Below are 15,321 nucleotides of genomic sequence, written 5' to 3' on the forward strand. Positions count from 1 at the left end.
TAGCCTGTGGTAGTTCTGCTCCACTGCAGTTAGCAAGCAGTTAGCCTGTGGTGCTGTCAACATTCAGTAAAGTTAGCCTCCTAAACAACTGTCCTCCTGAAGAGTTGGCCCTCAGATGTGTTATCCAACAGCGATGGTCCTCCAGTAAAGTTGACATATGTGGTGGTCAGAATTACTCCGTCACTTTGTCCCGTGTACACGTGTCTGTCTGGGTGTCGTCCTCACAGTGTCGTCCTCACAAGACAGAGCACAGGAACGCACCTGTGGCCAGTGTGTGTGTGTGTGTGCGTGTGTGTGCCCCGGTCTCTCGTCTTTGCTCTCAGTTGTTCCTGTCCTCCGCTCCTCTTCTCTCTCCTTTGCTCTTTCTCCTCATGGTGATTCCCCCCCCCCCCCCTACCCAGAGTCCACGGGTGTGTGTGTGTGTTTAGGTGTGTGTGAGGTGTGCTTACCTGAATGTGACTTCAGGGTTAGGGGAATGAGATCACAGGTCTGAAGGGTATTTGCTCAACCGTGAGGAGTTATGATGAAAAGTGAGTTTGTGAGGTATGTGAGCTGAGTGTGTGTGTGTGTGTGTGTGTGTGTGTGTGTGTGTGCAGCATCAAAGCCTTATCTGTGGGTTTATGGCTTCTTGAGGTTTACTCAGTCACATCTTATCCAGCTCTTATCAGAGATTCAGAGATTCACTCCCTGGACTCTGCTCAGCACCACAGGCACTCGCTCTTTCTCTCTCTTCCTCTCTCTCTCTCTTCCTCTCTCTCACACTCTCTCTCCTTCCCTCCCTCTCTCTCTCTCTCACCCTCTCTCTCTCTCCTTCCCTCCCTCACCCTCTCTCTCCTTCCCTCCCTCTCTCTCTCTCTCTCTCTCTCTCTCCCTCACACACACACAGACACACACTTTCCCTCAATGCCCTCAACAAATACCTCTCGTCTCCATCTTAGGATGCCAGTGTGCATGGCCTGTATGTCTTGTGTATGGTACAGTATGCATGGCCTGCTTGTCTTGTGTATGGTACGGTATGCACAATATGAGTGTGTATCTACACCAGTGTGCATGGCCTGCATGTCTTGTGTATGGTACAGTATGCATGGCCTGCATGTCTTGTGTATGGTACAGTATGCCAGGCCTGCATGTCTTGTGTATGGTACAGTATGCACAATATGAGTGTGTATCTACACCAGGAGGCTCCAGCAGGGGGTTTGATCTGTTTTGAGTAGCTCTCCAAAAGACAACGCAGTCACTTGGTAAACCTGTTAAAGGTAAACTATGGAGGTTCTTTAGCTAATATGCAAGTTTTTAGCTTAATGTACCTTCATTTAACAGCTTCAGAGTCATTGGAATGGTTATATGACTTTTTTCGGGTTGAATGGTGGCCGTCTCGCTTCCCCCTAGCGCCTGTGAGCGGAAAAACCACCCTTACAACTGTGGGCCAGCGGGTCGACGGCCTCAGTGTCAGGAAGTATAACGAGTGTAACAAATTGCTTTACTGCATTCAAATACACATACACGCCAGGCACCGGCTAGAAAAAGGTAGCGATCAATGACATTCGTCATTACAGAGCCAGCGAAAAAGAAGCAAAAACCGAGAAAACAGTAAGGAAATTGCCAATACTGCATAGTTTACCTTTAACAGCCGTGGCCTACTGGTTAGCGTTTCGGACTTGTAACCGGAGGGTTGCCGGTTTGAACCCCTAATAGGAATGGCTGAAGTGCCCTCGAGCAAGGCACCTAACCCCTCACTGCTCCCCGAGCGCCGCTGTTGTTGCAGGCAGCTCACTGAGTCGGGATTGAGGTGTGTGCTTCACCTCACTGTGTGTTCACTGTGTGCTGAGTGTGTTTCACTAATTCACGGATTGGGATAAATGCAGAGACCAAATTTCCCTCACAAAAGATCAAAAGAGTATATATACTTATACTTATATAGGGATCAAAAGAGTATATATACTTATACTTATATAGGGATGAAAAGAGTATATATACTTACTTATTCCAATCAAAAGATCAAAAGAGTATATATACTTATATAGGGATCAAAAGAGTATATATACTTACTTATTCCAATCAAAAGATCAAAGGGGTATATATACTTATACTTATATAGGGATCAAAAGAGTATATATACTTATACTTATATAAGGATCAAAAGAGTATATATACTTATATAGGGATCAAAAGAGTATATATACTTACTTATTCCAATCAAATCAAACTCACAGCCATCCTGCCCCTTGACACCAAATGGTTCCAAGTTCTGCTGTTCGGTTCAGTTCAGGCTGGTTTGGTTAGTCAGTGATGGCTTCACATGAGGCCCACCAAGCACACACCTGGACATTAACCAGGGCAGTGGAAGTATACCACGTACCATGTAAGGTATGTAAGTATACAGTACAAGTATACTATGTAACATAAGGTATGTAAGTATACAGTACAAGTATACCACGTACCATGTAAGGTATGTAAGTATACAGTACAAGTATACCATGTAACATAAGGTATGTAAGTATACAGTACAAGTATACCACGTACCATGTAAGGTATGTAAGTATACAGTGAAAGTATACTATTTATTATAGCCTAGTATAAGTATACTGTTTTGATCCCGTGAGGGAAATTTGGTCTCTGCATTTATCCCAATCTGGTTAATTAATTGATGTGTGTTTGTGTTTATGTGGGTGGTACTTATGCATTATGTGTGTGTGGATGGTACTTATGCATTATGTGTGTGTGTGGGTGGTACTTATGCATTATGTGTGTGTGTGTGTGGCACTTATGCATTATGTGTGTGTGGCACTTATGCATTATGTGTGTGTGTGGGTGGCACTTATGCATTATGTGTGTGTGTGTGTGGCACTTATGCATTATGTGTGTGTGTGTGTGTGGCACTTATGCATTATGTGTGTGTGGCACTTATGCATTATGTGTGTGTGTGTGGCACTTATGCATTATGTGTGTGTGTGTGGCACTTATGCATTATGTGTGTGTGGCACTAATGCATGAAGTGAATGATTCCTGTGCATTAGATACGAGAGTGAAAAAGGAAGTTCCTTTAAGGCCAACAGCTGATAACACACAATGGAAACTCTGATAACAACAGATCATAGGGAAGATGGAGGCTGAGATATCCACACACACACACACACCACAAACACACACACACACGCACACAGAGACCAACACACACACACACACACACACATTCTCACACACACACACACACATATTCTCACTCACGCACACACACGCTCTCACTCACACACACACAGACCGACACACACACACACACACACATTCTCACTCATACTCACACAGACCGACACACACACACACACAGGTGTACTGTTGTATAAGTAAACCTGGTGCCACACCTCTGATAACACACTGACCTGGCTGCCCAGTGATTTGGAACAGTCCACCACAGACACACACACAAACTCAGACACACAGATGCACACACACACATACTCAGACACACACGCACACACACACACAAACACACACATACTCATACTCAGACACACACAAACACACGCACACATACTCAGACACACAAACACACACACAAGCACACACACAAGCACACACATACTCAGACACACACACACACACACATACTCAGACACACACACACACACACATACTCAGACACACACACACACACATGTAAATACACACACACACACACACATACTCAGACACACACACACACACACACATACTCAGACACACACACGCACACACAGATGTCCCCACCCAGCTGCCACGCCTGTGGTGTGTGGAACAGTCCAGCTCTCTGGCATTAATGTTTTATAGCTGCGCTCAACCTAACGTCATTCATGACACGGCTCACAGCTTGCTCAGCTACTTCACGTATGGGGATGTGTGTGTATGTGTTTGTGTGTCTGTGTGTGTGTGTGTGTGTTTGTATGTGTGTGTGTGTATGTGTGTGTTTGTATGTGTGTGTGCTCAGCTACTTCACGTATGGGGATGTGTGTGTATGTGTTTGTGTGTGTGTGTGTGTGTTTGTATGTGTGTGTGTGTATGTGTGTGTTTGTATGTATGTGTGTGTGTGTATGTGTGTGTGTGTGTGTGTATATGTGTGTGTGCTCAGCTACTTCACGTATGGGGATGTGTGTGAGTGTGTGTGTTTGCTCAGCTACTTCACGTATGGGGATTCTCCAATGCCCCACCTCCTGCAGCAGCTTGTTACAGGGAGGTAGCCTCTTCACAATACACACACACACACATACTTTTATGTGTTATATGCAGGGGTGAAAGTAGTTTTTATTTCTTGGTGGTACCATGATATAGAGTTATATCTGCGCGCGCCGAAAATTTCACTTAGCCTAATTATTTATTATTTATTAATTTGTTTATTTACTGTATTATAGTCTACTTATCAAGCATTCACTAGGACTTCTTATCACTCTAGTATCACTAGATATCTTTAACCCACCTGTATCTGTTTTTGATTATGAATAAATTGCAAACACTTAATTTCAACATTTATTTATTTATTTAGCCTAGTTACTCTGCTCGCTCCCACTTCCAATCGTTTATCATGAAAGGGGTATCATGAAACACGTTTCTTTGAGTCATGCCTTTTTATTTGGGAGACTGCAACATACTTCTGTCCGCTAAAACACTTTCATTATTGCTGCGCAAGATCTGGTTAAGCCGTACACGCGCTGTCTGACTCTTGTCTCTCCAGCAAAACACTGCACACATAAAACCAGAATAGGCTATTAAACATCAACATATTTTTCTTTAGCCTGTATGGTTTTTTATTTGGGAGACTTTCCAAGAAACGTCCGTCTGCTAAAACACTTTGGATACCAGTGCACGTTGGCGCAATTACTGTAGGCTACTGTACGCGCGCTATAGCTTGCTCGTTGTCTGTCCAGCTGCACGGGAGGTTTAGACACAATTCAGATACAGTTCAGAACGATTTTGGGGGAAACGTGTTGCTTCTGGTAATTTGACGTTAGCAGTTGTGTTGTCATGCTGAAAGTGCTATATTTTTCAGAGACAGTATAGTTTTCTTTCCGGTACGGCGTACCCTCTCCAAATATTTTAGTGGTACTCCGTACCGGCCAGTACCGGCTTACTTTCAGCCCTGGTTATATGACACACACAGGGAGGTAGCCAGCAGGTCATTTCAGGGAGTTACCTGCTGAGCTCACAGAGCAGGGGAGTGTGTGTATTTGTGCTTCCATGTCCGATATCCAATCACCTTCTACTGCCCACAATGACATAATAGGGAGAAAATGAGAAAGAGAGGGAGGGAGAGAGAGAGGAGGGTGAGAGAGAGGAGAGGGAGGGATGGAGAGAGAAAGAGAGGGAGGGAGAGAGAGAGAGGGATGTTATCAGCTGTAATTGGGTTTTTTGTGTAAACACTTTTTCACCCTTCTGTGTTTCTGTACTGTTGCTATTGTGTTCATATATAACTCAGGTTTGGTTAACACACACACAGACACACACACATACTCACACACATGCAGCCGTGGCCTACTGGTTAGCGCTTCGGACTTGTAACCGGAGGGTTGCCGGTTCGAACCCCAACTAGGAATGGCTGAAGTGCCCTTGAGCAAGGCACCTAACCCTTCACTGCTCCCCGAGCGCCGCTGTTGATGCAGGCAGCTCACTGCGCCGGGATTAGTGTGTGCTTCACCTCACTGTGTGTTCACTGTGTGCTGAGTGTTTCACTAATTCACGGATTGGGATAAAATGCAGAGACCAAATTTCCCTCACGGGATCAAAAGAGTATATATACTTATACACGGGATCAAAAGAGTATATATACTTATACACGGGATCAAAAGAGTATATATACTTATACTTATATAGGGATCAAAAGAGTATATATACTTATACACGGGATCAAAAGAGTATACTTATACACGGGATCAAAAGAGTATATATACTTATACTTATATAGGGATCAAAAGAGTATATACTTATACTTACATAGGGATCAAAAGAGTATATATACTTATATAGGGATCAAAAGAGTATACATACTTATATTTACAGTGCTATGACTGGAAGGACTTGGACACAATTCAACGGGCAATAAAATGTCTCATCACCAAGTTTTATTAAACGGACCCAGAGTAGGTTAGAGCGTTAGAGGTTAGAGTTCTCTCAGCGCCAGTCACCAGCAGGGTTAGAGCTCAGTCACCTGCAGGGTTAGAGTCACCTGCAGGGTTAGAGCTCAGTCACCTGCAGGGTTAGAGCTCAGTCACCTGCAGGGTTAGAGTCACCTGCAGGGTTAGAGCTCAGTCACCTGCAGGGTTAGAGTCACCTGCAGGGTTAGAGCTCAGTCACCTGCAGGGTTAGAGCTCTCTCAGGGCCAGTCACCCCGCCAGGGACCTGCTGAGCTTGTAGTCCACATTTCAGTCGTCATGTACAGCGTGTGAACATGAACCATAAATAACGTGTTTTTTGAGGTTTCACATGAGAAGCGCGTTCATTTCATTTATTTATTTAAAGGACAGTGCACATTAATCAACATTTCTGTAAATGTGCCAGTGTTAGCCAGCAGGCTAATTAGCCTCTAGTATTCAATTACTAGATTTCCAATGAGAGGCGGGAGAGCGAAAAGTCAAGCATTCTTTATCATGGAGGCAGGTGGGCAGGCTGGTGGGCAGGCAGGCAGGTGGGCAGGCTGGTGGGCAGGCAGGTGTGCAGGCAGGTGGGCAGGCAGGCAGGTGTGCAGGCAGGTGTGCAGGCAGGTGGGCAGGCAGGCAGGTGTGCAGGCAGGTGTGCAGGCTGGTGGGCAGGCAGGCAGGTGTGCAGGCTGGTGGGCAGGCAGGTGGGCAGGCAGGTGGGCAGGCAGGCAGGTGTGCAGGCAGGTGGGCAGGCAGGTGTGCAGGCAGGTGTGCAGGTGGGCAGGCAGGTGGGCAGGCAGGTGTGCAGGCAGGTGTGCAGGTGTGCAGGCAGGTGGGCAGGCAGGTGGGCAGGCAGGTGGGCAGGCAGGTGTGCAGGCAGGTGGGCAGGCTGGTGTGCTGGCAGGTGTGCAGGCTGGTGGGCAGGTGTGCAGGTGTGCAGGTGGGCAGGCAGGTGTGCAGGCAGGTGGGCACGTGTGCAGGCAGGTGGGCAGGCTGGTGTGCAGGTGGGCAGGCAGGTGGGCAGGCAGGTGTGCAGGTGTGCAGGCAGGTGTGCAGGTGTGCAGGCTGGTGGGCAGGCAGGTGTGCAGGCAGGTGTGCAGGTGTGCAGGCTGGTGGGCAGGCAGGTGTGCAGGTGTGCAGGCAGGTGTGCAGGTGTGCAGGTGTGCAGGCAGGTGTGTCCAGGAATCTCAGGACCGTGTCCGCACTCTCTGCATCCACGATAAGAATGTTCAGCTCTCAAGGATGGGGGGGGGGGCCACTTTAGTTTGCGTAACAAAATTGAGGAAATATTTGTGAGGTTAGACTTGTTAAATGTGTATCAAATAAGTTAGCAGGGTGTAGTATGTTTCATTTACGTTTAATTTATGAAATGTTATATTTAAAGGGATCATATTACAAGTAGGCTGACTATCAAGACCCTGTTTGATTAGCGTAGCTGTTCCTATGGTTACCCCACCACAGTGGCATCATGATTCTGGAGAGTTCAGAAGACATGTGGGGCGGGAGAAAGAGGAATGCTTTCCATCTGAATAGCTCTTAGGAACGCCAAATGCAGATGTATACAGCACAAACAGATAACACACAGCATCAGTACACATCACGTACAGATAGCAGGTTGTTTAAACGCACAGCATCAGTACACATCACGTACAGATAGCAGGTTGTTTAAACACAGGCGCTGAGGCCTCCTCCACTCGAACCAGACCTAACGACCAACGCAGACACACTGCATCTGGCTTCAGGAGTTTATCTGCTGAATTAGCCAGTTTCAGGGAGTTACGCCCCCTACAGGCCAGAAAAGGGAGTGTCGCCTCTCGGACTAGCAGGTAACACAGTAACCTGCTTGGCTTCGAAAACATCTCTAACAAACAGCTGTAATCAGACACATATTTGTCAGCTTGCTTGCATTTTTCTCTAGCAGGTCTGAGTGACTGCCCTGCCTCCAGAGTGACCACACTAGTAGTGACAAACACTGAGGAGTGTGTTATCTGCGCGACTGACCACACCTCTGCATGTCCTGCCATTACTCAGCCTTCTAGTGAAGGGCCTGGCAGTGAGGTTAGTAGTTGTGTAAATAATCAATCAGGCATCCGTCATGGCTACTGATATGAGCCAGGTATCCGTCATGCACAGGAAGGGCTGCTGATATGAGCCAGACAGGAGTGGAGGGCTTGGCTGCTGGCTCCCACAGAGTCACACAGAGCTCTGCAGTACAACTGCACTGAGTTACTGAGAGCTCTGCAGTACAACTGCACTGAGTCACACAGAGCTCTGCAGTACAACTGCACTGAGTTACTGAGAGGCAGTAGCACGGCGTAAGCCCTAGTGGCTAAGGAACTGGGCTAGCATGCAATAGTAACGTAGAGGCTAAGGAACTGGGCTAGCATGCAATAGTAACGTAGAGGCTAAGGAGCTGGGCTAGCATGCAGTAGTAACGTAGAGGCTAAGGAACTGGGCTAGCATGCAATAGTAACGTAGAGGCTAAGGAACTGGGCTAGCATGCAGTAGTAGTGTATAGTGGCTAAGGAGCTGGGCTAGCATGCAATAGTAACGTAGAGGCTAAGGAGCTGGGCTAGCATGCAGTAGTAACGTAGAGGCTAAGGAACTGGGCTAGCATGCAGTAGTAGTGTGTAGTGGCTAAGGAGCTGGGCTAGCATGCAGTAGTAACGTAGAGGCTAAGGAACTGGGCTAGCATGCAGTAGTAACGTAGAGGCTAAGGAACTGGGCTAGCCTGTAGTAGTAACGTACTGTAGAGGCTAAGGAGCTGGGCTAGCATGCAGGTGTAGTGGATAAGGAACTGGGCTAGTGTAGTGGATAAGGAACTGGGCTAGCATGCAGTAGTAACCAGGCAGTAGCCCTTGAGCAAAGCGCTTAACCCCGAGTTGCCTGTGTATGAAAGGTGCTATACAAATAAAGCTTATTATTATTATTATTATTATTAGACATGTTGTATATTAAGTATATTTAAGTATAAGTATCAAGTACACACAACCTTTATTAGTCAGTATAAGCAAAGTATAATTCAATTTAGTGTATCTCTGCTCAGTACACAAAAAGTAAGTTATACGTATGAGTTCAAAATAAGTAGACCAACAGTATATTTTTGCTAAGGGACGACATACAGTGCAGTTAGCTTCGAATGTGAAGAAACACTAACAGCCCCAGGGGTCATCCTTATGTTCCCCGGTTCCTATGTTCCCCGCTCGGGGCTAGGGTTAGGGTTTTAAAAATGTTCCCCGGTCCCATACAAAGCGGGTAACAAAGATACGCTCCCCTATGTAACATGACAGACAGTACAATTAGCATCAAATGTGAAGAAACAAACGTTCTAGTACAGCTAAACATGGACACATGTTTTGTTTGTTTTTGAAGTTCTCTTACAAAGGCAATTACAGCAGTTATGAAATAACAGGCATGCTAAATGTAAACGCAGTTACAGCATTGATATAGATAGTCATTAGCATTAGCATTAAGTATTTATGAATAATGGCACGTTAGCATCGGTTGTTAACAAATGAATATTAGCATCAGGTATTTATGGTTTAACACAAACTAGCAGCTAGACTCACAGTGCCTGGTCTGCTGGGGTGTGACCATGTGGCGTCTAAACTTGGCCACCTATGTTTCAGTCCTTTTAATGTCTCGGACGGTCAATGTATGATGTTGGTGTGATGAAGAAGATGATGATGAAGATGATAATGATGATGATGAGGATGAAAGATGGCCTAAGAGGGCGTGACGAAGAACACCATGCGAGCGGAGTAGATGGTGTCCACGATGTAGGCGATGAAGTTGACGCAGGTCATGAAGGACACGACAACCAGGCCGTCCCAGGGGCAGTGGTAGCATCCGCTGGGCCGCGGATTGTTCCGGAAGGCGTAGACGGGCCAGACGACCACGGCGGTGGCGTACATGAGCGCGGCGACGACGCTGCAGCCCACGAGCACGCGGTCCAGCGGGCAGGGGCAAGCGCCTAGCAACCGGCACACGGTGAGGAGGATGACCACGAGGGAGAAGATGAAGGCCAGCGCGTAGACCGCCACGCACCACTGCAGCCCGGCGAACGCCGCCACGCGGGCCGGCTCCAGCGAGATGAAGATGATGCACGCCACGAACGCCTCCAGCACCTTCAGCAGGCCGGGCACCGTGGTCAGGAAGCCGCTGACCTCGCCCGGCCGCGCCCTCGTCAGCCCAACCTCGACCGCGTACGCCACGAAGGCCAGGCAGGACGTCACGGTGGCGGCCACCTGGCGTCCGCAGTCGGGGCAGGAGAACACGACGGAGGGGTAGATGATGGAGGCGGCCAGCAGCATGAGGGCGGCCAGCATGGCGAAGGCGGTGGTGAAGTCGTCCCAGGAGATGGGCAGGCGCGCGCTGAGCGTGCTGAACTCCAGCACCAGGATCAGCAGGGTGAGCGCGCAGCAGAACACCCAGCTGAACATGCACCAGGCCCAGTAGGACGAGGAAAGGTGGCCCACCGACGCCACCAGGGCGAAGCTCACCAGCGTCAGCGCCACCTCCAGCACGCGCAGCACGCTCAACGGCACCGACACCGTCACCATGGCGATGATCTGCACACACACCGCAGCGCTCCGAGTGAATTTGATGAATTTACAGGACTGGTGAGGAAGTTTACACTTCTCCTTCTCTCTCCCTCTCTTCCTCTCTCTCTCTCTTCCTCTCTCTCTGCTGTCCTTTTCTTCTCTCTTAACAGCACGCTAGCGGATGGAAAAGCCCTTAATGTCCTCCTGAGTCTGTGTCCTGAGTCTCCTCTCCTCTCCTCTACAAGTCTCGCTGTGCCCTCGGTCGTGTGTGTGCCAGCTGCACTGCCCTCGATCATGTGTGTGCGCTTCAGCGTCCTCCCGTCCACTTTTGCCTGTGTTATCTGGCCGACTGCGATGTGTGTGTGAGTCATGATTGAGGAACTTCTGAGTTTGGACCAGAAGCAGACACACCCACTGGTGTCAGCAAACACACCTAATTTAGACATCCGTGTGTAAGTGTACGGGAGAGAGTGTGTGTGTGTGTGAGTGTGTGTGCAGCTAATTTAGACGTGCGTGTGTAAGTGTACGGGAGAGAGTGTGTGTGGATACTGTATGATGTATATGTGAGTGTGTGTGTTTTTGTGTGCTCTGTGTATGTGTGTATGTGTTTTAATTTATACATGTGTGCATGTGTAAGTGAGAGTGTGTGTGTGTTTGTGTGTATGTGTGTGAGTGTATGTAATGTACATCTACAGTATGTACAGAATGTCTATGTGTGTGTCTGCTTGTGTGAGGGTATGTGCCTGTGTGTGATTGTATCTGTTTGCTTATGTTTGTCAGTGTTTGTTCATATGTAAATCATTATGGGATGCGGAGACAACATTTACATTCTGTGTGTTTAGTGAGCGTTTATGTATGTGTGTGTGTCTGTGAGAGAGAGAGTGAGAAAGAGTGAAAGAGTGTGTGTGTGTGGGGTGTGTGTGTGTGTCTGTGAGAATGAGTGAGATATATAGAGTGTGTGTGTGTGTTTGTGTGTGTGTGTGAGAGAGATATATATAATAGAGTGTGTTGAGTAAAGTAGAGATGGCATCTCACAGAGGGAGAGTAGAATGATAATGGAATAAAAAAGAACATGATTTGGCTAGAATCCTAATTACACAGCGTCAGGACAAAGTCCACCTCTCTCTCTCCTCCCCCCCTCTCTCTCTCCCTCTCTCCACCCTCTCCCCCCTCTCTCTCCCCCCCTCTCTCTCTCCCTCTCTCCATCAGTCCCACCCTCCCCCTGTTCTCTCCTCATCCGCTGTTCTGTCATTTAATACTCGAGTGAGACACCAGTAGGAATCTGTTTGTGTGAGTGTGTGTGCGTGTTTGTGAGAAAGAGGGTTTGATTGTGTGTGTGTGTGAGAGAGAGAGTGTGCTTGATTGTGTGTGTGTGAGAGAGAGAGTGTTTGATCGTGTGTGTGTGTGTGAGAGAGAGAGAGGGTTTGACTGAGTGTGTGTGTGAGAGAGAGAAGGTTTGATTGTGTGTGTGTGAGAGAGAGGGTTTGATTGATTGAGTGTGTGTGTGTGTGTGAGAGAGAGGGTTTGATTGTGTGTGTGTGTGAGAGAGAGGGTTTGATTGAATGTTTGTGTGAGTTTCGGTCTTTTAGGTGGTGAGGAGCTGTACCAGGCAGGCACTGAATCAGAACCTGTATGAGAAGCCACACCCTACACACACACAGACACTCACACACACACCCCTCTGTGAACTCTCTTCCCTCCCTCTCACTCTCACACACACACACACACACGATAACAGAGACTTTGCTGCATTGTACCCATGCTGCCTGCTCATAATGAAGCAGGCAGTGGACCATGGAAGACCTCCAGCTTGAGAATGTTCATTTTGATTCTACTCTCACAATTCCTGAGTTTCCCCAACTGTCATCACTTCTGGCTATGAAAGAACATTACATGAGAATGTACAAATATAAAAACACCACCTACTACTTACCACTAGGGGGCGATAGAGGCTGTGCTACCACGGGCTCACCCAAGTCAAGTCAACTTTATTTATATAGCACATTTCATACACAGAGGTCATTCAATGTGCTTTACATAAACCAAAGCAAACAGGAATAGCTGATAAAAGCATAGAAGGGCAACAGTCAAAGAATAGTAAAAAAAAAAATAAAGATCATAAAAAATGAAAACTAAAACAGACAAAGTAAAATAATTTAAAGGGATAATCCACCATTTGGGGAATTACACTCATTTTCCACCTCCCCTTGAGTTAAATAATTAATTGTTTCCTTTCTGCAGTTCATCCAGCCGTTCTCTGAGTGGCGATACCAGTTTTAGCTTCAGCCTAGCATAGATCATTGAATCTGATTAGACCATTAGCTTCTTGCCTGCACACATCACATTTAAAAGTGACTAAGATTTCCGGTAATTTTCCTATTTAAAACTTGTCTCCTCTCAAGTTAGAAAGTGTAATAAGACCAACAGAAAATTAAACTTAGCGATTTTCTAGACTGATTTGACATGGAACTATACTCTCATTCAGGCGTATGTGCAAGCCAATGTTTCACCGATTTTGTATTTTTTTTTGCAGTGATGACGTGACGAGCAGCAGACCCGAAGGAGGTGTCACGTGACCGCAGTATTGTATCTGTCTGTGTATCTTTACAGTGACAAGCGCTTTTCTTAATGATGAACATAATTTTGAACCTGGCTGTATCCAATGCTCAGATTTTGTGTTTTAATATATTTGCAATATGTTAGCGCATATTTAATTAGATAATGCCTAATTTGCATATGCAAACATTTAATAACAGAAAACTTGTAATACATTTAACATTCTCATATTAATGTAAGTAATCAACTGGGGAAGTTTCATAGTGATATCTGATAGTTAAAAATGTTACCCTATTTACCTCTAGTGTCTAGCGTTAAATTCTTGTGACTATTTATTACACAGGACATAGCATTTTACAACAGCCAGAGTTCTGGAGCTATTGTTCTCCCCCTAAATGTTTTAACTTTCTATGTGATTCATTGTAAAATCAACCTACCTTTTCTATATAGCTAGCATACTGGTGGACACATGTCTACGAATGCATAGTCCTTACTCTTCAGTTGCATGTTTAGAGAATATAAATGTAATAGAAATATTTTGCAGAAATTGGTATATTGGTATTCAGGATTTGATCTATTGTGCACTTCACATCCTACCAAAATGTCATTATATGTTCACATTCCCAAATGCAATGGTATGGCAATGCAATGCAATGGAGTCCTCAATGACCTGCTCCTAGCCGCTGACTCAGGTAGGCCTGTGATCCTGGTGCTCTTAGATCTAACAGCAGCCTTCGACACTGTGGATCACAGGATCCTGCTGGCTCGGCTCGAGCATCATGTGGGCATCAAAGACTCAGCCCTGGGGTTCTTCCGGTCCTACCTGGCCGATAGGAGCTTCTCTGTCCAGCTAGGAGACTCTATCTCCTCTCCTGCCCCCCTCACCTGCGGGGTCCCTCAAGGCTCTATTCTGGGTCCCATCCTCTTTTCAGTCCCTCCAGGATTTCGCGATGTTGCGATCGCAACAATTAACGCAAATTCAGTAAATCCTCGTGAATTCTGGGCGACCTCGCAATTTTGTCCAAACACTGCAACTTTTTCGCAAATTTGGCCAATCATCATGGTTTCCCCGTGAAATTTCACCTACCACAACAGTCTCTCGTGCAGAATATGAGTCAGATGCCACACTCACTTCTGCAGACACCAGAGACTTGTTCACTCCTCTGCAGTTTTGATGACAATAGAATAAAACGTTAATGATCTGCTTTACTTGCATCTATCAACCTGGTGTTGCTAACCTGCCTAGGCTATGAAAGTAAGTTAATTAAGATCTACTTGGTTTACTGACATTTGAGTAGGCTATAATATGCAACCCATTGGCAAACGTTTACACCTGGAGATGTTCTTTTAGCTCGTGTCATGTTTGCTAGCTTGTGGGCTCAGTGTTTGTGTAGTGCTAGCAAAATTAATAACATTGTAAGACATTTATCTATGATCCAAGAATGATTTCATACAAGTTATTTTTTAACATTTATTTTAACTAATGACATAGAAAACATCCCGAATTCCATCCACATATCATAATGCACTATGCAAAGTTATTTCCAGTCATAGCCGAACACAGTGAGATGCAAGTGTTCCAATCCACTTACAAATGTTATTAGGCTACGCTACTCTCACGTCCTTAAAGTGGCAGGTAGTCAATTAGACTTACACACCACCAATGTAATAACATTAAAGAAAAGTGTAGTCTAATAGTTTAAATCAATATGAAACTAGATGTACCGCATAGCGGTACAAAATATGACCGCCGCAGTCCTGTACATCCATTCCGCGAAAATAAATCATATTAATGAATTTGTCAACATCCTCTACTCCATCCCCCACTCTTGAAACTTTTGTGTATGCTTGTTTGGAATGTGTGTTTGCACACATTCCGCACACAAAGTAGCCTACTGGCGCTGCAAAGGTGAATAGATTTGTTTCTGGGCCAAAACATTTGTAGCATTGTTAGAAAACCTTTAAAATCTCTAAACAATCACAAGTAGGGCAGTTCATCACAGTCCATCCATTGCAACTGGAATGATGAAAGGTACACCTGTAGGCTACATTGTATTTGGGAAAAGCAGAAGGTAGCAGCATAATGTATTTATTTATTTATTATTAAGCAAAACAAT

General features: G+C 46.0%; 1 protein-coding gene across 1 annotated transcript; it reads right to left on the reverse strand.

Moving 5' to 3' along the window:
• Window positions 1–9,081: 9,081 nt before the first annotated feature.
• LOC143138365 (myeloid-associated differentiation marker homolog) lies at window positions 9,082–10,997 on the reverse strand. The gene has a single exon (XM_076298855.1). The coding sequence runs from the start codon at window positions 10,664–10,666 to the stop codon at window positions 9,830–9,832; it is 837 nt and encodes a 278-aa protein (XP_076154970.1). The 5' UTR covers window positions 10,667–10,997; the 3' UTR covers window positions 9,082–9,829.
• Between the last annotated feature and the right edge of the window lie 4,324 nt (window positions 10,998–15,321).

Source organism: Alosa pseudoharengus, unplaced genomic scaffold, assembly GCF_046254945.1.
Source record: "Alosa pseudoharengus isolate Yale_2024_CS ecotype anadromous, Long Island Sound unplaced genomic scaffold, YU_APseudo_1.1 YU_APseudo_1.1_scf_21, whole genome shotgun sequence".
NCBI classification, from domain to species: Eukaryota; Metazoa; Chordata; class Actinopteri; order Clupeiformes; family Clupeidae; genus Alosa; species Alosa pseudoharengus.

Coding starts and splice junctions, on each gene's coding strand:
- LOC143138365 (XM_076298855.1), bottom strand. CDS start 10,666: ATGGTGACGGTGTCGGTGCCGTTGAGCGTGCTGCGCGTGCTGGAGGTG.